Here is a 27585-nt window from a genome sequence, read left to right as displayed (position 1 = left end):
ATGAGTTAATCATATTTAATATATGACATCAGCAGATTAAAATACATGTTTATTATGTACATATATGCAACAAGGGTGTTTGATAAAGTGCCAAATACATTTTTTCTTTCTTTTTTTTCTTTTTTTACAAAAAACACATACATACATTAGTGGAAGACCATATTCATACACCTGTTGGCCTGGTCCCACGGATTCATTGCTTCGTGATCAGTAGCCGCCCTCTCCAGAGGCTGCGTTGCTCAGTGCTGGTTGTGGGACGTTTTGGCACAACTCAGGTGACAATGTCACAATGGCATAAACACTCGGTGCGATTATTTATTTGTAATCTCCACACGACTGAACATCGACGACATACAACACGCCAGCCTCGCAGGTTTTCCACTGTGACGAGAACAGTCTGGGGTCAGAAAACCAGTTTGGTTGCTGGAAGTGAGGAGCTCTGGCTGATTCTGTGTGTGAAACAATCTGCTCACAGGTTGAAAAATGGGTTCGTATTCAATAGAAGACGGCAAGTTACACCTTCCTGGTGGCGTTTTTTTAAATCTCTTTTCTGAATTTATTTTACACAACGGCATATTAGGTTTATTGTAGGTCCTCCTTTTTTTTCTATCTACAATGGCCCTAATATGGCGTCGTAATTTTAGGATTGCTTTTGAGTTATTATGGTCTATGTTTGTGTGTGCGTGTGTGTGTTATGGTCCTCATCAATAAGACATTAGACGGTGACCAAGAAACAACGCGTGACAGTCTATAACAACCGAAAAACAGGCACACACTTATTTGCATGTACATTATTTCAGCATATATTTTTTTCCTTTAATTTATTCCCAGGAGCTACAAAACGGTTGATTAAACCTCCCCCCAACCCCTGACCTCAGTCTTGTTATTAATATCTCCCCATTTATCCCAAACGGCAGTGATCGATGCACCGACAGGATTGGAAGACCCCAGTTTCTGTCGCTACCTGATGATCCGCTTCCTGCAATGAGTAGGCTGCTTAGAAAAATCCAAAGAGTTTCCTCGTCTCTGATTCTTCAAAAAATATTGCTCTAAAGAAAAGTCCAATCTAACTTTCAGATATCAAAGCAGTTAGAGCGCGTTCTCTGGAAAGACGGACACGTTTTGGCTCTTTTTCACACTCGTTTGCTCTGGGATCCTGATTATCCCCCCTTTGGCAGTTTTCCTCATTGATACTTTCGTCAGCTAACTCTCCTCTTCCTTTTGTTCATCATCTTCTTCACCCTCCTGAGGGGCTTCTTCTTCCTCTTCTGCATTGTTCTCTGCCTCCTCGTCTTTACTGTCCATTTCTGTTCCGTCTTCTTTACCGTCTTCTGTGCCGCCTTCAGCTTCATTCTCCTCTGTCTCCTCTACTTCTGCATTCTCTTCCTCCTCTTGGTTTTCATCTACTTCAGCTTCCTCAACTTCAACCTCATCCTTGGTCATCTCTGCCTCATCTTTCTCATCCTCTTCTTTTATTTCTTCATCTTGTTCACCGTTGACTTCTTCCCCTCCTTGCTCCTCTTGAACCTCTTCTAGCTCCTCTTCGGCTTCCTCCCCTTCATTTCCATCAGTGCGTTCCTCCTCTTCCTCCTGTATTCCGTTCTGTTCGCCATTATGGTTCTCCTCATCCTCTTCTTCAGCATCAGCCTGCTTCTGCTCCTCCTCTTCAGTGTCTTCTTGCGTGTCATCACACGTGGCTTTCCGGCTGTCCCTGCCGCTCCTTCGGTATATGTTGTTGTGATTGTTGTGCTCCAGCTCCTCCAGTGTGAGTTCAAACTGGAAGCGGTCATGCTGGAGGTGTCTGTCAGGGGGAGGCGAAGGCGACTGGGGCATCGTGTTGAGGTACCAGTCCCTGTTCTCCTCTAAGGTGTCCAGGATCTCCTGGGCATCTGGGTGCACCAGGTCGGCCCACGTCTCCCACAGAGGGTGAACAATGTAGTCAATGAAGCCGACCTTGAAAGGAGATAACAGCAAGAGGAAACAAATGTTTACCCACTTGAAGGCGTGCAAGGAAAGTAGTGCCAATTATGGAAAAAGTACATCGTGATTTCTGTGTGTAGAGTTCACATCAGAAAATTGCTCGCATTTTGCTGACAAGACACAATGCATTCGATGTCGCTCCCTCTCCATTCATGTCCTGCGGATCTTGGGCGATGAGGCGACAGTTGCTCGCCCTCCTCCAGCCAAAAGACCGATGAAATTCGTGTATGCGAAATTTCGTGCCGGTAAGACGTATGCACACATGTGGAACGCCGCCGGCGTCATATTGGTGTGAACATTTCATGTTGCTCTGACGTGTGTGCAACACGCAAACAACACGTAAAGTACATGATGTATACCCATCTGATAGGAATCAAAATGTCAACCGTTATCAGCAGGGAAACGTGTGAAGTACATGTTGACAGCTCACAAACAAAGCGTGAAATACATGCTGTTAACACGTATTTTGCACAACGTTTACGTATTAATGATGCCTGACATGCTGAAGCCTATTGGTTGTGTAAACATCACATATTTTCACTATGTATGCGTAGTAGTGAAATGTTCACACACATGTGAGGCCTGGGGCGTTCCTTATGCTACTACACTACTACAGGCAGAAAGCTGAACCCTTTATGAGCTCAACACACAGGTAGCAACTCGAGGTGAACGTAACACATGGGATGTATTAGCAACGGAAGTAGAATATTTTTCAACTTCCTTGTGTTGCGTCGATAGCCCACGTTTCCACGTCTACGAGGATGAATTTCCTCAGTCGCTTGGCTAGAGGAGGGAAAGCATTGTCACCTCATTGTGCAAGTTCCACAGAAAATGAATGAAGAATGCTGCCTCCTGTGTGTCTAGTCCATTTTGATGGACACACAGGGCTGTAGCACAACATTCTTGCAATATGACTATAAAAGTGAGGTTAAATGTTCATGTTTGTCTCTGAAAGTCCAGATAAAGTTTTGATATCAAAGCCAGCAGGGGTTCAAGCTAAATTTAGCCACTTGGTAGAACTGAACTCTCTTTCCATTGTCCTGATATGCTTGAAAAGTTTTGACTTATGTTAAGAAGGTCAAAATGTTTCACAGTAAATGACTAAATGCACCCAAAGGATGTTTAATAATTCATATTAATTTTGCTACAAACAGGATCCTTGTGGGAACTTTTGACTGCATATAGTTTTAGCAGTATTAATGCTGATACTTCCTGATGTGCAGACAGTTGTGTCAGGACCTATGTGCAAATACTGCCTGGCAGGAATTTCTGATAGGCCCATTCTAAAATAGTGAAATGTTTTGGTCAAAACCATTCAAGTCTTTTGCATGTATGTGTTAGGAATCTGGAGTGTTTGTGCTGTGTGGAGGTTTCTTCCTAACTTTCAGATTTCCACCAGAGGGCGCACTAGGACTAAGGCTGGCTTTACTAGAGGGCGGAGATGGGCAGGTGTTTTTTTTTCCACCCACCTGCAAACAATCAAGTCGAGCTCCCAGTGGTGACAAACTCACGGACTGAGTGCTAAACCTCATAGTAAATCAAGCCTTAAGTGTTAAACCAAGTGTTACCCCGTTTCTCTACTTTAGAATCAAAAATCAGAATGTACTTTATTGATCACAAGGGGAAATTGCTTATTTGCTGACAAGCTACTCCCATCCAGTGTTAAATATTAGCCAATAAAGACAACAATAGAAATATAAAATGTATAACACGAGTTTGACATTACAACTAATTTAAATATGACCTAAGTATAAAATAAATTGAATAAATTGAAATACGAACAAGTATGTACATGGAAATATGTGACTATAAATCTATAAGCCGAGTCCAGAGTAAACTCGGGGGGGGGGGGGTCAGGTATTTTCCAGGGACATAGAACAATTTCATAGAATAATCAAGAAGCTGTTGCCATCTGGCTACGTGTTTGATGAGGGACTGATGCTCAGAAACATTATGCCCCCTTTAAGAGTTTCCTAAGCATAATATCACATCCTGAGTTCCTTCAAAATTATTTAAGTTTATGTTCTGTCAAATGGCAGCAAAGAATATAGACATAGATTGTGACCATGCACAGGTACAGAAAAGATATAAATGTTAACATAAACACAGTCAATAGGGCTAAATGCAAATACACCCTGTGTTTCTAAAGAATTGACACTTGTAAATCTTATAGTTCACACTGCTTTGTTCTAGCACAGAGGTGCCCAGAGTGGGTCCTGGAGGGCCGGCAACCAGCATGTTCTAGTTCTCTCCCTGGTTTAACACACCTGGATCAAATGATGGCTCATTAGAGGCCTAAGAAGAACATTGACCTGCTGAAAAGGTTGTTGGTACCAACCAGGGAGAGAACTAAAACATGCAGGATGCCGGCCCTCCAGGACCCACTCTGGGCACCACTGATCTACCACATAAAATCCCACTGAAGCAAATTCAACTATGTGGTTATTATATAAAAAGCAGAAACAAGTTGAAGTTGCAGGAAAGTTGCACAAACTACTGGCTGCTTTAAATAAAAAAAGCAACGTGATTCTCCACAATAACCAACATGGCAACGCTGATCAAACAAGATGGTACTGTTAGCATACTGCTAAAGAGAAGATGTGAGAGGAGAGCTGCTGCCTCCTACTGGTACAAAGCAGCAAGATTCAAGCAAATCTTAATGTGCAAAAAGTGCTGGAATCAGAAACCTTCACATCAGACAAATCTGGCAACACATTCCAGTGAGGAAGTTCACATTGAGAGGAAACAGCCCATGTGTCAACTGATGAAACTATGATAGGTCACATGTGGTAGAAGAGTGTGTCTGCAACTGTCAATATCAATGGATAATGCATCTGATAGAATTTTCAATACACAGAATATTCACTGAAGCATTCTGGGAGATGTAGGCAGAGGCAAGACCGTAGCCGCTCAACCTCTTAAGGCGAGCTAAGCAAGGTTGGTGGCATCAACTAACAACTGATCAATAATTATCTATATCGACAAGTTTTTCAGCAGCAGCTCAAGAGCATGACTCAGATTAAAATTCCAAGACGCTCACATGAACAATCTCACCATCAACCAAAGGATTTCAGATTATCTCTTCTGGTAAACCCAGAAGAGAGTGGAAGAGGATTTTTCGAGTGAGCTGATCTTACATCGCTAGCGCTAGCGCTAGCCCAGGTGAAGTTTTACCTGACTCTTCTCCACCGAGGCAGTGTGTTTGTCGCACATGGCGCTGATCTCCATCCCCCTCTCTCGTTCTTTGTCGCCCTGTCGGAAGAACTCCTCCATAATCCTCTCCGTCCACTGCCTGTATAAAGGTAGCGGTTTTGTTGGGTTGCTCAGGTCGGCACAGTGGACCATGTTCTTGAGTACCTGCAAGAAAAAACAAAAAACACAAAAAAAAACACTGACTTGTAGAATGTATCTGGTTTTATTACATTTCCTTTAGATGAATTTCAGGCATCGAATGGGCAAAAAGAACATTTTCATGCCACCCTACCTGTATCCTCTCTGTGTAGTGATCTAGCAGCAAAACACCTGAACTCGTCACCTTCTTGGTTTCCACCATGGTCTTCAGATCAGCCAGCAGTGTCATGTGTTTAGACATGTCTGTGGTCAACACCTGCACACCGACAGTCAGTTAAATCTTACTCTTCTTTTCGTGTTTTGGTTATTTGTGTCTGACTTCCTATTGTAGCCCTTGTTTATTAAGAGTTGCTGTTTAGGACATAAAGGATTAAAAATGACCAATTAGTACTAATTAAGATTACAGTCAGTAGTCCAATACTGTCAATAATCTTCCTTTTTGAAAAAGGCTCCTAATTATTGGAATTAGTTGGAAATAATTTGAATGAGCAAATATGTAATGTCCTAAACTTCAGATAACTGAAATTCACAAGAATGTAAGTTATTAAATAAACTTGTTTCTTTTTTGTCTAAAAGACCTCCACAAATCTATCATATAATATTTATTACAGAATTACTAACTTAACTCAGATTTGAATTCATGCCAAAAAAATATTTTATTATAACTTTAAAACTTTTAAAGGTGAAGTATGTAACTTTTTTAAAAAATATGTTTTTCTTTACATATTTTTTAGGACTGTCACCATGTGTAATATGAGACAGATCATCTTTGAAAAGAACAAGCTCCTCCACCTCCTTCCTGAGCTACTATTGGAGTCCAAAGAAATGCACTGGTCCCAGTCAAAACCAACCAATCATAGCCAGAAGGAAGGTTTTAGCGCTGTCAGTCAACTTTGTGTACACGCTGCTAAATGTGCTAAAGGAGGAGAAACAACTTACTGTTCCAAGAAAACTGTTTATCCGCTGTCATTGGTGGTTATGCTAACTAGCTTTAGCATTTGTGGCAGGTTGTGTTGTAGTGAACCAGGTTTAATGTAGCAAAGAGCAGATAGGAGGATGTGAGCAGCGCATATGTGACAGTGACTGACAGCGCTAAGACCCTCCTCCTGACTCTGCTTGGTTGTCCAGGAACTAACTTTGCTGGACGGTAAATTGTCCTCAAAATTATTGCAATCAATAATAATTGAGACAATTTTCAAGCAATATTCTGATTACAGCATAATACACCGTGTTCCAAATTATTATGCAAATTGGATTAAAGTGTCATAAAGATTAAACTTTTTGTTGTGCTATTAAATTGGGGCCTGCCATGCAAAGCAATGGCAGGAACCTATTACTATTGTCGGAGAGAAGCGTCTCTTTAATATTCTTTATTCTTCCGTAACCGTTAATGCGGCTCATACCGCTGGGTGCACACCTACAAATGAGGTATCAAAACGTGCAGAAAATTCACGCCATTGGAGCTATTACTTGTGGTGGGATTTGGGCTTAACGTGGCGACATAATTCGCAAAAAACTACGAAAAAAACCCCATTATAACTCAATGGGAAAAATCCTAGAAATACCCTATTTTTGAGGATTTGCTGTGTCGTCACAAATTCACGTAGAAATGCCATTCAAATTTCATTTTGTAGATACGTCTGTGATCTCTTCGAAAGTGAAGACGGCTCGTCGATACCAGTTACGGTTTGTCCACAATTTGCCTCTAAGCGACCCAAACTTTCTCATTTTTGCTGAAATTACAGTGACAGCCCATCTCGGTTCATATCTGGGCACAACATTTCTTTCTCTCATCACTGTAAATGCTCTGAGTGAGGTACAGATATGAATCTCGGGACTATCGCAGAAGACACATTGAACTGTCATACGCTCGAAACGCTTTTCAAATATGTATTACGGTTCCCGAACAAGAAGGATTTGTTTCCAATGCTTTTTTTCAGTAAAGTGTGTTTGCTCAAACACACTTGTGTGTTTGAGAGCTCACAGCTCAGAGCTCACACCTGCTGAGACCATTATTTGCCATAGCAACGGAACTCAAGAGGCTATTGGCTGCTGATTTGGACTACGAATACGCATCACTGTAGTTCTATCTATCCTCAGTTGAAACAGATCAGGACTGAGAACTGGCCTTTAGAACTACTGCTGCTATGGGCTGTATATAACTGATTTAACTCAGTAACTGTTACACATGGGATTAGTTTGGAACTTTAAAATGGAGCATAATAATAATTTCAAAATAAAAGCCTTGAATAGTTTTACATCAGGTAATTGCTGTTTTTGGCTTTATTTGACGTTTTCATCCAAAGCACTGTTACACATGGGATTACTTTGGAACTTTAAAATGGAGAATAATAATAATTTCAAAATAAAAGCCTTGAATATTTTTACATCAGGTAATTGCTTTTTTTGGCCGTATATGACTTTTTCATCCAAAGCAATGTTACACATGGGATTAGTTTGGAACTTTAAAATGGAGAATAATAATTTCAAAATAAAAGCCTTGAATATTTTTACATCATGTAATTGCTGTTTTTGGCTTTATGTGACTTTTTTATCCAAAGCACTGTTACACATGGGATTAGTTCGGAATTTAAAATGGAGCATAATAATAATTTCAAAATAAAAGCCTTGAATATTTTTACATCAGGTAATTGCTGTTTTTGGCTTTATGTGACTTTTTCATCCAAAGCAATGTTACACATGGGATTAGTTTGGAACTTTGAAATTAAGCATACTGAAAATTTCAAAATAAAAGCCTTGAATATTTTTACATCATGTAATTGCGGTTTTTGGCTTTATGTGACTTTTTCATCCAAAGCAATGTTACACATGGGATTAGTTTGGAACTTTGAAATTAAGCATACTGAAAATTTCAAAATAAAAGCCTTGAATATTTTACATGACGTAATTGCTCTTTTTGGCCGTATATGACTTTTTCATCCAAAGCAATGTTACACATGGGATTAGTTCGGAACTTTAAAATGGAGCATAATAATAATTTCAAAATAAAAGCCTTGAATATTTTTACATCAGGTAATTGCTGTTTTTGGCCGTATATGACTTTTTCATCCAAAGCACTGTTACACATGGGATTAGTTTGGAACTTTAAAATGGAGCATAATAATAATTTCAAAATAAAAGCCCTGAATATTTTTACATCATGTATTTGCTCTTTTTGGCTTTATCTGACTTTTCCATCCAAAGCACTGTTACACATGGGATTAGTTTGGAACTTTAAAATTAAGCATACTGAAAATTTCAAAATAAAAGCCTTGAATATTTTACATGACGTAATTGCTCTTTTTGGCCGTATATGACTTTTTCATCCAAAGCACTGTTACACGTGGTATTAGTTTGGCCCTCTGAAATGAAGCATACTGAAAATTTCAAAATAAAAGCCTTGAATATTTTTACATCATGTAATTGCTTTTTTTGGCCGTATATGACTTTTTCATCCAAAGCACTGTTACACATGGGATTAGTTTGGAACTTTAAAATGGAGCATAATAATAATTTCAAAATAAAAGCCTTGAATATTTTTACATGAGGTAATAGCTCTTTTTGGCTTTTTTTGACTTTTTCATCCAAAGCACTCTTACACGTGGTATTAGTTCGGAGCTTAAAAATGAAGCATACTGAAAATTTCAAAATAAAAGCCTTGCATTTTTTTACATCAGCTACTTGTGTTTTGAGCATTATATAACTATTTTAACCCAAGGACTATTACGCATGGGATTAGTTTGGCCCTTTGAAATGAAGTTTAACAAAACTTCCAAAATAAAAGCCTTGACAACATTTTAAATCGTACCGAATGGTGCACGTCCGCCTCACTTAACGTTCTTGCGGTTCTCCGCGTGCCACTGATTACGTCACGGCGTTCTTTAGCGTCGACGACGATTTGTGGCGTGACGACACCGGGCCCAAACCCCACGGCCGCGCCTTGGCAGGCCCCGGCTAAATTTCTTCCGAAATTTTCTAGTTTATAGATGGTATTGTTTGTCAGGGCTCTTTGAATCACTATAATTAATTTCAGAGAGCTGGTTGATTAGTTTGTCTGGTGAGCTCAATTAAAGGAAATCTACTTAACCTCCTGAGACCCTGCATCCTCATATGAGGACATTACATTTTTGTAAACACAGATGTAAATAATAACATTGATTGAATGGTCTTATCGTCACACAGATAGACCCAATGTCCTCATCTGAGGACATTGGGTTTTGAGATAACCACTTATTGTAGAAAGCTAAAATTTAATTTTTAGGCTAATTGGGTCCTGACAAGGAGAAAATGTATATGCAAAAACAGACCCATTGTCCTCATATGAGGGCATTGGTTTTGACATAGTTCAAGAGCACATAGAAAGCTAAAATTTAATTTCAACTAAAGTTAGGTCATACTAATCCCAAATAGTAAGGAGACATAAAAAAATGCACATCACACAAAAGCCCGGGTCTCAGGAGGTTAAGAAGGATGTTCCACATTATTAAACAAGCCACAGGTTTCAAGCAATATGGAAAAGAGAAAGAATCTGTCTGCTGACGAAAAGGATCAGATAGTGTAGTGCTGTATGACAAGCTATGAAAACATTAGATATTTAATGAAAACTGAAGCGTTATCGTACTGTGAAGAGATTTGTGGCTGATTCAGAACCAAGATGGGTTTGTACAGATAAAGACAGAATGAGGAAGGTTTCTGTTAGACACATTCACAGGATGAAGAGAGCAGCTGTTAAAATGTCCTTACAAAGCAGCAAACAGTTATTTGAAGCTGCTGGAGCCTCTGGAGCCTCAAGGTGGAGGATCCTCCAGAGGCTTGAGGTGCATCAACCTACTATTGGGCCCCTAACCAGAGCTCACAAGCAGAAACTGTTGCAGTGGGCCCTGCTGTACAGTAAAATTTGATTTATACTGTAATAGTTCATGACTTGAAAATTATACTGACCGTCATTTGCATTGACCAATTAGGAAAATCTGAGAAAATATCACTTCCATAACAATTTGGAACACGGTGTAATGCAAGTTCACCGTCTCAAAGATCAAGAAACTTTAATTTTGCCCAGAGCACTCCACACTGGAACCGGAAAATATTTTAAACATCCAAAATAAAACCGGACAACCCAAAATAATAAATGGAAATAAAAACCACACACAACCAAAACCAGAATTAAAGTGGATTAAGAAGTTTCTGTAAGTAATATTGCCCTTCAAAAAATATTAATCATCAAAATGGAAATGGTCAAGCTCATTTTAATTTACCAACCAACTAGCTGATTAATTGCTTACTGGGACAGGCTTGTTTATATATAGTACTTCACAAAATCTAATTTAAACAAAGTGGCATCACCAAAGAGTTCATCTCCCACGTAGATGACATAGAGCAGTGTGAAACTTAAACACACAAAACCAACACATGTAACCTGAAAGCGTCCAAAGACAAGTTGGACTCCTGCAGCATTGTAAGGAAAGACAGAGACAATGTTTGTGTTGCCGGGTGTGTGTTGGGTGTGGTTTTTGCCGAGGCCCTGACCATATCGATGACGAGTTTGCGCAGGCTCTGCCGCTGCCTCTTGGTGAGGTTCTGGAAAATGTCGCAGTTCTCCTGATGCAGGAGCTTGAAGCCCACAGCCAGGTGGTGGTTCTCCAGGACCGACTCGTCGTTGTACATCAGCGCCAACTCTGAGTCTGATTCAGAGGAGGAGGAGGAGGAGGAGGAGGAGGAGGAGGAGGAGGAGGAGGAGGAGGAGGAGGAGGAGGAGGAGGAGGAGGAGGAGGAGGAGGAGGAGGAGGAGGAGGAGGAGGAGGAGGAGGAGGAGGAGGAGGAGGAGGAGGAGGAGGAGGAGCGGGACGTGAACACCAACGGGACAAAATATGAGGCACTTATTGAAGCACATGCAGCGGTGCGCTCACTGGTGTTGATGAGGAACTGGTTGGAAACTCCGGGGTGGTCTACATCGTGGATAGCTGCAGCGAACAGAGCGGCGAGGATCTCCAGGTCGGTGAAGACGGCCTGGTGGGATAAAGAGAGAGAAGACAACAGTATGAGCTTCGCTAGCTGCGTTTTCTATTCACTTAACGGAAATACAGCAATTAAAAAAAAAAAAAAACAACTCACTGTTTGGATAAAAAGTTTTAGCACAACTACAGATGAATAAGTCAAAAAAGTTGAGTCCATAAGGTTATAAAAATAGCTTTGGGTTATTCATTATAATTTAGTTTTATTTTATTGCTGTTTTGTTTACTTCAGTTAGTTTTAGTACATTTTTGTACGTTTTTATTAGTTATTACTGGTAAAATATTGTTTAGATTTAGTTTAGAGTTTATTACTATGGTAGTAGGTTTCTTTCATACTTTGGTTAAATTTAGTTGCAGAATTCAAAAAGGTCAAAGTATTGTATTGTGATTATGTATCTTCAACAGAAGACTTCCTTTTCAAAAAAATCTATGCAATTATTGTTGAACAACAACTGATTCTGGTGTTTTCACCCAACTTCTGCTGTTGCCATTTTGCAAACCAGCAGAGGAACCGCCAGGGGAGAATAGAGAGACGTAATCTGCCGACAGCTGACGTACACGGCTTGTGTGTGGGGGGAAAAAATGTCAATTTTACATCAGTTCAAAAGGCTAATGATAGAATAATAGGTTAATAAACTGAGTAAATTTCTAATCAGTTTGGGCCGATGAACCTACATCCAGAGCAGGCGTGGAGAGGAGCACATGTGTGGACTGGGCGACATCTGCAGCATGGAGGCTGTTGTGGTAAGCTACGTTTCCATGGTAATGGTCCTCTAGGGTCATCACGTAAGTGACAAAAGTGTCAACAGGGATTCGAAATGTCTTCAGGAGCTCACGTTCCTGGCGAGGTAAGCAAAGAAGGAGACAGAGCCTCGAAAATAAAATAAAAAAAAACCTATGTTTTAAAAATAACAAAGACAGAGGAATTTAGGAGATTCTGTTGCTTTTTACCTGAAAAATGGCGTACATGATGCAGCTGAGCGGCCTGTTGTTGGAGAACTCTGCTACTTTGAATATGTTAAAACTCCACTTGTTTAGATCCTCCAGTTCCTGTTCGATACATGACAAAGTTACAAAAAATGATTTCATCATCTGGACTTAAAACTCAAAAAAATCAAAATAAAAAATGTAGCGTCACACCACAGACGGCTTTAGAAGTTCTGATTTTTCACACCAGATATATGTGACCTTGAGTCTTATGACGTTTGTGCAATAAAGTGGCCCAGACTAGTGTCTTTTAAAGTGGGGATCAACAGGGAGCGCTGAGAGGGCCTCAGGAATTTGGAGGGAAGATGAGAAAAAAAATCCATCAAATAAATTTTTTTATCTTAAGCTTTTCATCATATATATATATTTTCTAATAACAGTTAAAATAATTGATTTAAATGTTATTTTCTGACTGGTTGCCAGTCAAATTCAACAAGCTGCTTTGCCCATCGAGCTGCCAAGAAATGGAAAAGTGGAGGACACTGCTGCAAAAAAACCATAAGAACTGTGGGAATAAAATAAATCACATGATTAATATAAAACATTACATATTTTCTTATAATCAAAAGAGGGGATTGTGATGAAAATTTGTATTATCTGGTAATAGTCATAATATTTTATAGAATAAAAAAATTCCCACCACAGAACTCAAGGCTATCTAAAATCCAACGCTATGAGGCAGCATTTATGATAAATTAATGTAATAATTGCTGAATAATGAATTTAAAAAAAACATACTAAAGGCTGATGTTTCTTTACATATTACAACGAACGGCACCTTGGCGAGCTCGTCCTCGTGCTCCGTGTTGACCCCAAAGCGAGGCATGGAGGCACTGGAGAGGCTGGAGCTGTGGGACAGTTTCCTCACTCCACTGATGTGACTCATGGGTTTGTCTTTGAGCGTCGGAGACGGGATTTCCACCTCGTTCTGCTTGTCTACAGAGGGACAAAAAAAACAACAACAACAACAGATGCGTAGATAAAGAAACCACAGCAACTATGTAGTTTCTTTAGTTACAAACGGTCGTAAAACATGACGACAGACATTTGGAATCCTGATCCGGCTCACCCAGAAAAGTGCTGGAGATGTATTCTGACACCTGGTTCCCAGAGCGACTCATCTCTGACAAGTGAGACAGTTCCCTGTTCAGCATCCTCTTAAACTGTAGCAGAATAAGAGCAGAACAAATGGCAGTCTTGGTCAAAATGGTATTTTTATATCTTAGAAAATGCACCTCGCTTTTTGATTTTTATGTGGCAAAGTGAGAATTGGGCAATATGAAATAGGAGCCATCAAGGATTTTGATAGTAGCAGATATGGGTTGTGCAATAATGTTTGTTGTGTATTAGCTACATTTAAAAAATATACATATACCAAAGGCTTTATGACAGTAAAACCAAATATTTACATACCCTATACGGACAAAACCGTAACCGTTTTTTGTCAGCTTGATCAAACCTACACCAGAAGCACAAGGTTCTTTTTTTCTTTCCGTTTCCTGTATGATTTGGGTCAAAATCTCTGTTTCCTTCCAGACGTTTCTCACAGTAATTTGCTGGAATTGTGGCCCTTTCCTTCTGACAGAACGCTTTGACTACATGTGTTGTCATACATGATACTCCAGTAGACTCAGTTCAATTAGGGAATAAAGTCGCAACTTTCTTTACATTTTCAGCTGCTGTGGTTTTCAACAGTGCAGTGAAAAACCTTTTCACCTCCCTGCCTGTGGTGGCGCTGCACCAAGAACTACTGAAGGAAGCTATAAAACCCTCAGAAGAAGACATGAACGCAACTTCCTTCTTTAGTCAATGTTAACTAAAATCACATTTTAGTAGTTGTCACTGGTAAAGGATCATGAGCCATTTCTCCTGCTAGCAATAGACTCACGTTTATTGAGGTTGTAGTTACCCAGATTGCGCAATATAGTCTACTACCGGTCTGCTTGCATCCACATGTACATTTGAACAACACCAAAGTTCACTTCAACCAAACCGTGACCTAGGTTTGTAGGCGGACCGGAGTTAATGTTTTTGGTCAGAGTTTGATTGCACCTCCCCAAACAAACCAGACTTTCTGGGCAGACAAATAGAGTTGGATTAAAAAAACTAAACATGGCTGGTATGCTTGCACACATACTATTTCATTAAGCTCTAAATACTTTTGATTCCAAATATAGAGCCTACATTGATAGTAGAAGTCACCCTGTGGATGTGGAGGTCGGACCTACTGGGTCAGAGACGTTTCCCTACCTTGTTGGAAGCCATTTCGCTGACGGAGCGGTGCGTCTGAATGGTCTCTAGCTGGTCCAAACACCAGTCCAGCTCCTCCAGTGTGTCCAGGGCCAGCTGTTGGTACTGCTGGTCCGAGAGTGTCCCCCTGGGGCTGACACACACTCCACCTAAAGGAGACCTCCTGGAAGCACAGCAGCTAATCTGATCAGAGAGAAGACTGCAGACTGGACTAATTACTGGCAGACTTTCAACAACCTACTTCAGTTCTGTATTAAAATACATGCATTGGCCAGATGGAATAGTATTAAAAATCAGTTTTAGTCAAATATATATATATATATACTGTATATATATAATGTTTTTTACATATTAAACTTATCACTATGACATGATTACATTAAGCAGATAATCTTTGAAAAAAAAATCAAGCTCCTCTCCCTTCTCCCTATGGTCCTATTGTTATCGCTCACTCAGAAACACCCAATCATAGTCAGGAGACAAGCTTGATTGACAGCGCTAAGATCCTCCTCCTGGCTCTGAATGGTTGTTTTTGACCGGTAGTGATACCTTTCTTCAGACAGCAACAGCAGCTCTAGGAGCAGGACGATTTTTTCATAGATTATCTGTTTTATATTATACTGTCAAGACATTGTGACATTTTGAACAAATGTGTAAAACAAGAAACTTTTTAAAGAAAATTACATACTGCAGTTTTAAATTATGTTGAAAAAATAATGACAAATATATATGTAAGAAATTGTAGTAAAATTCCTTACTTGTACTCAAACAAAAGGAACACTTTGCGCTGGCTAACTGAAGAATAGCAGAGCGCCGTTGGTGTTGTTCTAGACTAGAAGTATTTCTACAGGCTTGGAAAGACACTCTGTCCCTTTTTGTCAAACATCAAAGTCTACACCAAAGGAAGCCTATTTGTCAAATCTCTATGAATCATAAGGATAATTCAAAGCTTTTGCTCGATAGGCCCTTTGGTGTCATGACTCACTCAGAGAAGATCACCCCTAAGAACGACACAAATACATAGCTTTCAGAAAGTCCCGCACAATTTGGAAGTAATAATATTCACCGATATCTCACACAAATCAAATGAACCAGTTCATCTGCTGGTAGTTGGTCATAATTTCTCATCAATATGTAGCTGAATGAAGGATTTCTATTATTCCATTTTAATTAGTCTGTCGGATGAGATGTGATTAATATACTTTATGATAAAAAAAAGTCAAATGCCAACGTAATTAATCGACTAGGTCTGCTTTTGGTTTGTAAAAACAACCATAGAACAAAATGTTGCCGGTTCCGATCGCTGAATGTTTCTAAATGGTGCTCGCATGATCTCCATGCAATCATTGCTTTTAGTAATATTGCAGAGTCTTACTCCATTTTTTAACCGTAAAGGGGCAGTATCATGTGTTTTCCAGCGACATAGTGTCAGTTTGACACAACATGGCTCCTCTATTAACCCTTTAACAGCGTTTTTACCAGCGTTGCAGTGAGAAGTATAGCTAACATAATGAGCTCAGCAGATGTTCAGTTCCACCAGCTGTTTGCTAACTGCTGCCGGATAGTCGGAAGCAGCTGAGTGTGGGAGAGCTGCTCTGAGTGGAAGCTTGGAATGTGCAGCTCTGAGGAGGAGCTGCACGTTGAAGGCGGGGCTAGGTCCACCCAGGCATTTTGCACAGCTGAATGGTTGCCAAGGGAGATCAAAGGATTTCTCAAACATGCATGAAAGAATCAAGGCAAAACCTCAGGTATGTTTTTGATGAGACAATAACATAATACGATGTATAGCTCATAAAAGTCACTTTTACATAATTCTGCCCATTTAAAGTTATGTTTTAGTGATAAGAAGTGCTCAGAACCACAATCCAAATTTACAAAAAGGGAAAATATTATAAGACATCTCTCAGTGCTCTGCTTTTACCCTAGTGAGGTGCTATATGAGTGACAGAGCATTTATATTTCACTTTATTATTTTATTGTGTGCGCTGATCATTTAAGAGAAGTTTGGTTCTTACTTGACTATCGGTGTGGAGACATTGGCAAGGATGGTAAAGTTGCTCCGTACTGATCGCAGACTGGCCAGTACCTGAAATCACCAGACAGCGTCACAGTATTATGTATTCTGAAGAGGACAAAAGCAAATAAAATGTCTTCCAACATTGGATTTTCACAACCAGTCATATTTTGTCACACTCACTTGAGCAAAAGGTGTGACAATGAAGTCTTCTGCTGCGTGCCTGAAAGGAGGAGGAACAGTTGAAAAAATTGACACAGACAACAGAACTGATGGGAACACAGTACAATCTCTGGTGTGTTTGTTTTTGAAGCTCACCCTTCGCTGGCGAGGGAAGAATTACGGGAGACGGCCTTGGGGGACATGTCATAGTCCGAGTCAGATCTGTAGAGGAAGGACTCTCTTCTCTGGCCCTGAGGCAGTGAGGTGTTCAATGTGCGGCTTGGACTCTGGGAGCCCAGAGGAGTGTGAGCGGGAGACACTCCATTCTCTGCTTCGTTACTGAAGTAAAGAGAAAGTATCATGTCAAGCTTGGAAAGAAAGGATTGAGGGGCTGTTTTTTAGGGGCCGGGCGGTTTAAGTATGCGGTACCTGTCCGTATCCGCTTGTGTGATGGAGATGCGAGGAGGAATGCGGAGAGGAAGCGTTGTGGGACGCGACATATTGCTCAGGATGTCGGGGGAACGGGTGCGATCTCGAGGGCGGAGCCAGCAGGGTACCTGACGAGGCATTGATGCAAGCATTGTGACTAAAAGATGGCGGGAAAGTTGAGATTCTGAGGGTGTGGAGTGAAGCCATTATGCTGTTTTATTCTTGCTAGAAGCTACACTGGGGTCAACAATTACACAGTCCACCATTTAGCTCCCAAATTTCTAACTTTTGTTGCTTTATAGCGATGACCAGAAAATGACCTTAGTGAAATATTTACATTTTAGCTCTAGTTTAGCAACTTAAGATGCTAAAATGCTAAGTTGCATTATCTATTGATATCTATTGAAAGTTAGTTCTGGACGATATTGGCTGAAAAAAGTATCACAATATAAGAGTTTCATATCAGTCAATATCAATTACTGTCAATAATGATAATTATTGACTAGTTTTTGTTTTATCTGAAATATTGCCAAACTGAAATATAGCCAAACTGGTGGCGTGACCATTGTTTTATCTACAGTTTTCTCTCCGTGTTATTGTTTGTAAATCTTTGAGCAAATATGAGGCACAGTGGCAAAACCTGAAACTGCTGCTGCACAAGTTACTCAACAGGTTGTTGCTAGGTGACCAAAGAGTGTGTTAGCTGATGCCACCAACCTTGCTTAGGTTGAGCAGCTAAAGTCTTTGCTCTGCCTACATCTCCCAGAGTGCTGTGTGGTTCTGGATCTATTTATTTTCTGAAATATCTATCACAATAGATATTGTAATTGATTTATTGTCCAACCCACGCTAAAAGAGAGCTAAACCTAAGTTGTTAGCTTAAGTTTGGCTCTATTTTAGCTGACACTCCAACTAAAATAAGCTACGCTATTTCAGCCTAAATACAAAATAAGTATTGTTTTGGAGCCCAAGTCGCAGAAACTTTGACCGTGGCTTCAATCGAGTGTTCCTGACTCATTTTTGTATCCAAGGTAAATCTGAGTCTAGAGTTGCAGGTTTGATGTGGCATTATCCATTGACTGCAAGCAGCTATTACAGTTTTGCGCTTTTTTGATAATAGATTTTAGAGGCAAATGTAATTAAATACAGAACGAGCAGCTATATTATTGCTGACTTTTAAAGATCATCAACGGACGACTAAAAGCCGGTCGGCTGAGATGCAGATTCTACATGTTGGTACTAAAACATGCGTTTTTGTGTGCTCCTCCCGTCACTTCACTTCATCATGCTTATAAGACGTGGCGTCTAAATAAATTTAAGATGATAGCTGACAGAGCGTGAACAGGATGGGCTGGTTTGGCTGTCGGTAGTTCTTCACGGTTCCTTTAAGCTCCGTGCCCTCCAGGCATGTTAATGTGACCGCTCCGGTCTCCCTGTACCTGGAGACTGGGAGACAGTCTTCTGGTCCGTCCTCTGCGCAGCTCGGCCCCCAGCGTGGCCCCGGACGTGTAGGATCGGCTGTAGCGAGACGACTCCGCCTTCTCCACAGCATCTGTTACGTCTAATTCATTCCCCTGTGAGACGAGAGGGACGTGAGGTGAGGAGGGAAGCGAGCCAGATCGTTGTGCAGCACAAACTGAAAGCAATGAGAAAGTCATTTGTTGCAAATATGAGCTGATTTGCCTGAAAGTGGGTAAAACTTCAACGGTAATGCATAAATTAGCAATGAATGCGTGTGTGTGTGGGGGGGGGGGTGACTGTGCATGTGTGAGGCCATGTGTGTGTGTGTGTGTGTGTGTGTGTGTGTGTGTGTGTGTGTGTGTGTGTGTGTGTGTGTGTGTGTGTGTGTGTGTGTGTGAGAGAAAGCCCCTCAACAGAGTCAGCTCTAAGAGGCTGATCTGCACTGCAGCACCGTAGCAACAAAACACTGGGGGAATGGTAGCAGTTGCTAGGCAACAGTGCCGTGTTGCATTTGATGTCGTCCAGACCCAGATGTGGATAGATGCTCTCAGCCACCCGCATGTACACCCCGTGCAAACACAAGCACACGCGCACACACACAGACTCAGAAACATACAGTCACCTGATTAGCATAATCAATGACTGAGCATTTGAATAATGCATGATTTAAAGTCACCTTTGAATAGAAGAAGGCTGATTTACACTCATTGAGCACAAGCTCATTTATACCAGGGTGTGGGATAATAACTGTACTCCCCCTTGTGGTGAGGGATTGACAGAGCAACCAAATTCAACAGGAACTTCATCCGAGTAGCAGTATCTACAAAAATTACTCTTACAACTAGATACCAAATTTCCACTTCTTGTTTTGTTTATGTGTAAGGCAGAGTTATTACTGCAGCACAGCTAGCTGCTAACAGAGTCTAGAATAGTCTTGACAAGAATTGTTTCTCCAAAAAGAGAGTTTTTATTTCTTCACAAGCGCTTAAGCAAGAATATGATACAAATGGTTATTTGAGAAATGTATAGATAGAAAAATGGCAAGTGACTGAGGGTCATTGCGCGTAGCGGAAACCCTATAAATTCTAGGCACTAACAGGTGCCATAGAATTGCACAAAAATCCGTGAGGAACTTCGAGCGGAGTCCCAGCTCGAAATCCCGTGAAAGAGGTGAACGGAGCCTTGTGCCAGAAGCCCATTAAAATACATCGTTTTAAACTGTGTGATTGTGAGCGTGAGTGGGAATAAAAATAGCAACAGGTATTTTGTTCCATATAACACAGTAGGAGTGTAACAGGTAAACCTTCTATGGATGCAAACTCGACTAAAAACTCACCTGTTTAGGATTGCATTTGAAACGTAATCAATTACAAATTTAGTGATGGAACCTGGCTTAATGTCATGTTTTGATTGTTGATTCTATGTTGCATTGTGTTTCTGTGTTTGATATGATGTTAAGCACTTTGAAATGCCTTGCTGCTGAAATGTGCTATACAAATAAAATTTGATTTTGATTTTTAGATATGTAAATTGTAGTTATATTTAACTGAACCTCTATGAGGCTCCAGAAATGATGACTAAAAAAAACAAAATACGAAGCATAACATTTTTAAAATTATTAATGAATTCTGTGTGGGATGCAAAATACACTTTATGGACTTCTCTCTGAATCAGCTCCTTAAGTTTCACCTTAGTAGCAACTTTCTGATTTTAAACTTCTGAGATCAAAAGTCTGAATATTTTTTTTCCAGTGGCCCTAGTCATCTTTCATACTATGTAATGTAGTTGTCGCAAAGTAATGTTAAATTAATGTTTAATGTGTGGTGGGTTTTTTTCTAATTCAGCATATTATGAAAAATGTAGCTCTTTATTTTACGGAAAGATAGTCAATCCTCTTGATACAAAAAAATGAGAAAACGGACATTCATCAATTAACTGTTAGTTGACCGATGAGATCAGTCAACTTTAGATTAAGTCATTAATCAATAACTTGAATCCCTGCTGTGCAACTAATAATTTTACAATTTTTAGTTGCACAATTTGTAAATTGATTAGTATTCACGTTACTTTAAGTTTCTGCCAAATAAACATATCAGACAAAATACACATTAAAAATGAATGCCTTTTGAAATCAACACACCTTGTCTCGGAGGGGCTACCATGAAAGTTATCACTGCTTCGTGAAATACAAACCCCCATACTAAATCATGAAGAGGATGCTCTTCATGAGGATGTCTATAACTTTATTGGTTTTATGTAAATCCTTCTATGCATCGTCATCTCCAGAGGTTCTGGTAGTAATCAGAACAGAACCAGCCTTCTTCCTCAGGTTGTTGAGCCTTTTTAAGTTCCAGGCCCTGATGCTGTTGCTCCAACAGATGTGGACAGCTGTACTGCGGCAACTCAAGTCCAGACTGTTGTCCAAGTGAACACAAATATTTCGCCACTATCTTTACTTCTTCTCCCATGACGGAAGTAACGTTAGACCTAATAGTTCCTCTCAAAATCTATTGTCATCGTTTTCTTCACATTCAAGATGAGATGACTTTTCCTGCACCATGCCTCTCTGCACTCAGCCTCTGACAACACCTAACGACTTCAGAGTCATCTGAGTATTTCTGTGGGTGGCAGGGCTCTGACTTGTGCTGGAGTAGAAAAGGAATGGTGAGAGTACAGATCCCTGTGGTACTCCTGCGTTGCTAAACACCTGGCAACACACATGACCCTGTCAATCTCACAAACGCTGGTCCGTTTGTCAGGTGGATCCAGGCGATTGTTGAGGCCTCCACCTGTGTCTTCTCCAGCTTTTGACAAAACAGATAAGTCTGAATTGCGTTAAATGCACTAGGTAATCAGAGAACATGATCCTCACAGTGTTGCCTGCTTTGTCCGGATGACAGTGGGTTTGTTGAAGCAGGTGTATGATGGCGTCTTCAACTCCAACTCCACAGCAGTAAGCAAAGTACAGGAGGCTCTGACATGACTGCAGGGGGGGCAACAGGAATCTCCCCAAGGTCTTAATGATGTGGGATGTCAGGGCAACAGGTCTTTAGTCATTAATGGCTGATGGATGAGTATCCGTAGGCACAAGGCAAATGTAAAAAATTTTAGCAAAAATTCTTTCTTCTTCACACCATTCAGTAGCAGAGCAAACAATTGTCCAAAAAAGTAATGGCTCTGGCAGAAAAAGAGGAAGTTCTCTCTTTAAAAAAGAGAGAACTTACCAGAATTTAAGGAACAGAGCTTCTCCAACAGAGCAGTGCTATTCTAGAACGTATATATAATCCTATGTTATCTTTTAATTTAATTATTTTTGTGTAAGGTTTCTGGGGGGTTTTTTTTAAACTAAAAGGCATTTTATAGTTAATGATGCACAGGTGTACCCTGCTGCATCAATAAAAATGACATTGTAGCTTTCTTAATTGCAACTGAATCAAATAGCCTGTCAGTGACAACTGGGATTGTAGGCAACGAGTGACTTAAAGGGACAGTATTATGATTTTGTTTAGGTACATAGTGCCATTTTATAGCACAATCAAGTCAATATGTCACCTTCAGTTGTTACAGAAATGTTATATATAAAATGTTATATATCGAATATGACTGACAGGAAATTTGACTTCATAATATGATGTCTTGAAATTGGGCCTCTGCCTCTTTAACAACTCCAATTCTTCCTGATACCGCACCTCCAGGAAGTCGCCACAACATCACTCCTTTATTAACGATTTTACCAGCGATGCACTGAGAAGTTGCTTGTATATTAAGCTCAGTGAGTGTGCAGTTCTTCCAGGTGCTTGCTAATTACTACTGGCTAGTCTGAAGGAACTGAGTGGAGGAGGGCTGCTCAGTGAGGCGGAAGCTCTGAAGCTTAGAAACTACAGGTGTTTTGCACAGGTGAATGGTTGCCACGGCCTGTATTGTTGTAAACGGCCTGTATTTTTACAGCACAAGTCAGATAAAGTGCTGACTTGGACTTTACACAACATTCAGTCATTGACCCATTCACAAACTATTTTATAGCCACAGCTAGACCGACAGAAGCCAGGCTGTCATACAATCAGCGCCACAGAACCCTCTGACCAACACAAGTGGGAGACGTGGGTGAAATATCTCGCCCAAGGACACAACAGCTAGATGGACAAGGAGGGGAAGGAACCGGTAACCCACCTGAGGCAAAACCTGCAAAGAGATCAACACATTTCTACCCTCCTATTTTCCTTGTTGTTGATTTTTCTTAAATAGTTATAATTTTTTTAGGATAACACAATGAAAACTGTTATAATGATGTTACTGTGATAGGCCTAATTTCACCTCACTCTATGAACTCAGCTCTTATCTTAAGTGATTTATGGTTCTTTTCTAGTTGAATACTCTGCAGCCATGTATTACGGTAAAGCTGATACTTTACAATGCAAATGAGAGAGATAACTAGTTGTAGTATATACTTTTTTAAATAATGTTGACTAATGAAATCCTTATCATTGCAGAAGGCCTACAAATCATTGTGTCCCCTTGTTCTATTGTTGGCCTGATGAATATGCAGGGGAGATGGAAACGGTGTACATGAATACATTTTCCCACTGTAAAGAACCTAGATCTGCTTTTATCCATTAGTTAAGAACATTTGAAGGTCGGCAATGTCAGTTGTAGATCTGACTCCTGAATACATGCACAAAAGAATCTTCACTGTTGTGCAGCTTGCTGATACAGGAAGGTAGATTTTTTGCCACATAACTTTTCATTAAATATAAGTAAAAGTTACATAATTTGAGTGCTAAATATTCACAACCCAGCTGTTCTGGCAGCCAGAATCTCCAAACAATACATTTTTTTAACTTATTGTTTATGTTACCTCTCTCACCTCTTCTCCAGTCACCGACAGCACGCTGCGGCTCTTCTTCATTCTGATTGGCTCGTTCTGGGCCCCAGGGCGGAGCGTTCCGGAACCCAGGCAGCAGAGCAGGTGGAGAGCCAGGACCGGAGAGATCAGAGGTCACCGCAAAGCTCAAACCGGGGTCAGACCGGGTCAAAACCGGCCCCCATTGGAGCTGAGTCAGCCCAGCTAACAGCAGCGCCTGCACCGTCTCCACAGCCCAACTCTTTAGATGTTTGAAATCAGGCGTATTTCTGCTGTAAAACAGTAACGGGGCATCTATCTACCCCTCAGAGGCTCCAAGGTGCAAAAAATGTGGGCTTTTTACCCCAAAGCCAAAATCCGCCACTAAAGGTACCATCATCTCCACAAATTCTTCTCGGCACGTATCCGGCTCGAAGAGTGGATCACATGATGGTTACGGTAAATGGATCCTGCCAGCCAGTCATTTTCCAAACCATCCGGAATCCGGGAGAACCTTAAAAACTCTGCAGCAGGTCTGTAACGTCTCTCAGGTTGGTTTTCCGTAATAGGACCGGTCACTCGGATCCAATCTTGGCTGGGCAAGTCTCTCTGGATATTGCTGCCTCATCTGGGACATCAAATTCCAAACTCCTGATTTGATTTGACGAAAGACATCCTCGAGTCTTCTCCTTAGGAATAGCGAAACAAAACAGAAAACAGGAGTTAGCATGCAAATAGAGCTAATAAACCACTTTTATCTTTATGTTTTTATTAATCAATAGTGTAGCTACTCTTCTGCTTTCATACAGTGAAATATTTTCTATAATATACAACAAGATAAACGTCTCTCCACTCAACTAGTACAGCATCAAAATTTAGACGACTGGTGGAGTGTTTTTGTTAAATGAAAGTGCTTGAAGGAAAGGCAGCAGGAAGTCCTATGTTTTCCTTCAACCTCTCTTTACAAGATCTTTTTCAGTTTCTCATATGGATCAGTTTCATGATCCAGAAATCCAGAACGCTGCTGCTGGTGTTCACTAAAACGAGGAATAGAGAAGATAGAGCACATCTCCCCCAGTTCTAAAGTCCTTACACTGTCACTTAGAGAATAGACTTTAAAATACGTCTATTAGTTTATAAATTACTGTACAGCTTACTACCAAAATACATTAAAGATCTGCTGATGTTTTGATTAGAGCCTTTGACAAAATGTAATGGTTATTGCTTGTTCCACAATTTGTTGCTGTACTATTTTTTTATAATGTAAAGCACTTTTAACAACTTTGGTGCTGAAATATGCTACATAATCTTAACTTGATCAAATGCTGGATTTTTAAACATGTATGTCAGTTCCTGTAAATTGATTGTTTCATTATATGTCAAAATTTGGACTTTATTATTTCTTTAACCTCTTGCCTAGCAACATTATCTTAATCGAAAAAGGAAGGAAGTCCAATTCCATTCGCCTCAAGTATGTGGGATTATGAAAAAATATTAGGATTTTTCCACTAGGCTGTTGGTCATATTAAGAATAATCTATGGACAATTTCATTTCTGCACTAAATTTTACAGAAATGCTGCGGCAAGTCCCTTGTTTGCTTGGTGAAAGTAGCTGCATTTCCATTACAAATGTGTGAAAAACATAAGTCATTATTTGTTAATGTCCAAAAAAACCCCACAATATAGTAATTTCCATTAAATAAGAAACGCTATTTAAATCACATGTGAATAAATTTCTTTATGCCATAAGTCATTAAAAAGCATACTGGCCATTATCCTCCTACCACTTCCTGTTTTCTTCTTTGTGGTTTGCGTCAGTGGCAACATCTGGTTGTTGATTATGTGCAAAAGAAAAAAGTGTTTCCACTGCAGTTATATAAAACAAACATATTTTGATGCGGCCAATAAAACGTCTTAGCGCTTAGAGGGTTTTTTTTCGAAGTAGACCATTGAGCAAATAAAAAAAAACATGCCAAATTGCGCAATGATACCGCTGTGTTTCCATTGCACAAATCTTTGTGTGTACAAAACTTTGTCAATATTCGCTACTGTCGTAAAAAACACAATTTCGCAATTACGGTGTTTCCATTAAATAAAATACAAAACCGCTATTAAATTTACACGTGAATAAGTTTGTCCAAAAAATGTCTTAAAACATGCTGCGCCACTCTCCTCCTACCACTTCCTGTCGTCGTCATCTTCTTCGTGGTTTACTCCAATGGCGACATCCGGTTATCGATCGTGTGCGAAAAAAGTGTTTCCAATGCAGTTTTGCGAAATAAATAAATTTCTATACAATCAATAAAAACGAGTTGTTGTTCTTTTTTCTTTCTTTCTTTCTTCTTTTTTTAATTGCCGTGTTTCCATCAAGCGAATTTATTTTTCGAAATGTCAAATGGCAACTGCGCTACTGTGAACTTGGGAAAATGTTCTAGGCTGTAGTGGGATTTTCAGAGCTGTGTGGCTAATTCTGAGCAGATACTGCAACACCAGAGTTCTCTGGTGTTATATAATTACTCCGAGCAATCCGCGTTGACCTAATTCCATTGGCTGGGACAGATTCAGCATATCACGGTGCTTCCGATAAAAGACACATACTGTAGTGGTGGAAACGACTTTTACCAGGGTCACAGAGAACACACCCTCCCGGTAAAAAAAATAAAAATAAAAAAATAAAAGGGGTGGATTTGGGGGAGGAGTGGGGGAATCTTCACAGCAGAGTCAGCGGAGATGCACAGAGCGATAACAGGTCTGAGGAGAAATCAACAAATGCATAGTGACACAGTGACATATATATGGACAGACAACAAGGAAAACGAGCACACACTGGCATGCACACACTTCCATCTCCGGCAGCGTATAAAACCAAGCAGCACTGCATCGACATGCATCTCGACCACCAACCTGCTGTTCTGTTACCAAACACTCAAACGTAAATGAGGAATAAATAAATAAATAAAAATCAACTGTGCATACATGAGGGGGGCTGTCCTGCTTTCATGTCTGCACACATACAGCAACAACAAGGGGTGTGTGTGTGTGTGTGTGTGTGCGTGTGTGTGTGTGTGTGTGTGTGTGTGTGTGTGTGTGTGTGTGTGTGTGTGTGTGTGTGTGTGTGTAGGTGTGTGTGTGTGTGTGTGTGTGTGTGTGTGTGTGTGTGTGTGTCTGTCAGAAAGCCACACGTGCACACACACATACAACCCCACACGCGCGCAGGCTCATATGGATGCAGGAATAATAATAATAATGAGGGGGGAAAACACTCACCTTGATCGCCAGAAGATCAATGGGGAGAAGGGCTGGGCCTTGTCTCGCTTTTACTCGTCTCCTTCCGTCTCTGTCTCCTGTTCGCTCGTCTGTCTGTCTGCAGACATTGCAGTGTATCACCACAGAGAAAGAGAGGGAGAGAAAGACACACATACAGAGAAAGACAGGCAGAGTGAAAGACAGACAGAGAGAAAGAGAGAGAGAGAGAGAGAGAGAGAGAGAGAGAGAGGTGGGGGGCGAGAAAAAACCCACTCTCCGTTCTCATGAATATCCGCGGCTTCACCAGCTTCCCTCCCGAACTCTCTCCACTCTCCCCCTCCCACAGTGGTCTCCCCCAGCCGTCCCCCCTCCCACCACCACCGGCTCCATGGAGAAGCCCATCCACATCCACATCCACCCTCCCGCACAGTGTTGTCCATTAATCCCACAAAACAGTCTCCGCTCCTCCTCTCTCCATCGTTATACCCCGCTGTTTCCCTTGTTGTTGTTTTTTTTCTTTTAAAAGGCAGAACATGTTTTCCTTTTTATCAGCAGCCGTCCTGTCTGAACAACCAGTAAAAACCCGTCACACTCACACAAAGAGCAGGTTTTTATGGACACACTACGCATATATAAAGGAAGAAGAAAAACAATAAGCATCCATGTCTCCATTGCAGCCTATTCTGTCCTGTTTCTGTGTCCTTTCAAAGCCATTCAAGGACATGCGGTGGGTCGCTCTAAAACACCGACTCACAAGAATCACAGTCTTTCTTTTGTTGAACCATTTTGTAGGGAATATGGATGTGGAGTTTAAGGTGTGAGCTGAAATACAGAACAGGAGGATTTAAATTTAA

At 40.5% G+C, this 27585-nt stretch overlaps 1 protein-coding gene across 6 annotated transcripts; it reads right to left on the bottom strand.

Moving 5' to 3' along the window:
- LOC102234304 (cAMP-specific 3',5'-cyclic phosphodiesterase 4C-like) lies at positions 1-27079 on the bottom strand. 6 transcript variants are annotated; one of them, XM_023333911.1, is made up of 18 exons: positions 27005-27079; positions 26753-26849; positions 23501-24174; positions 18624-18758; positions 17185-17312; positions 16912-17094; positions 16777-16816; positions 16595-16665; positions 14580-14742; positions 13399-13492; positions 13108-13265; positions 12294-12392; positions 12018-12182; positions 11238-11337; positions 10858-11012; positions 5465-5587; positions 5155-5337; positions 1-1953 (listed from the first exon to the last, which is right to left on the bottom strand). In XM_023333911.1, exons 3-18 carry the CDS (start codon positions 23549-23551, stop codon positions 1204-1206), a joined length of 2598 nt encoding a protein of 865 aa, XP_023189679.1. In that variant the 5' UTR covers positions 23552-24174; positions 26753-26849; positions 27005-27079; the 3' UTR covers positions 1-1203. The 6 variants fall into 6 exon arrangements, with proteins under 6 accessions (XP_023189679.1, XP_023189680.1, XP_023189678.1 ...); XM_023333912.1 differs by adding an exon at positions 26084-26236 and having other exon boundaries at positions 26753-27053; XM_023333910.1 differs by having other exon boundaries at positions 26753-27053.
- Between the last annotated feature and the right edge of the window lie 506 nt (positions 27080-27585).

Source organism: Xiphophorus maculatus, chromosome 5 (genome assembly GCF_002775205.1).
Source record: "Xiphophorus maculatus strain JP 163 A chromosome 5, X_maculatus-5.0-male, whole genome shotgun sequence".
In the NCBI taxonomy this organism is placed as follows: Eukaryota; Metazoa; Chordata; class Actinopteri; order Cyprinodontiformes; family Poeciliidae; genus Xiphophorus; species Xiphophorus maculatus.
The sequence above is the reverse complement of the archived record's forward strand: the minus strand, read 5'-3'. Positions and strand labels throughout refer to the sequence as shown.

Bases quoted from the DNA above. Each gene is read 5' to 3' on its own strand.
- LOC102234304 (XM_023333911.1), bottom strand. From the start codon at position 23,551: ATGAAGAAGAGCCGCAGCGTGCTGTCGGTGACTGGAGAAGAGGTGAGA. The intron at 5,588-10,857 runs GTCAGGGCCTCG...GTCGGTGTGCAG, and splicing joins GCAAACTCGTCATCGATATG to GTGTTGACCACAGACATGTC. The intron at 5,338-5,464 runs GTAGGGTGGCAT...TTTTTCTTGCAG, and splicing joins ACTACACAGAGAGGATACAG to GTACTCAAGAACATGGTCCA.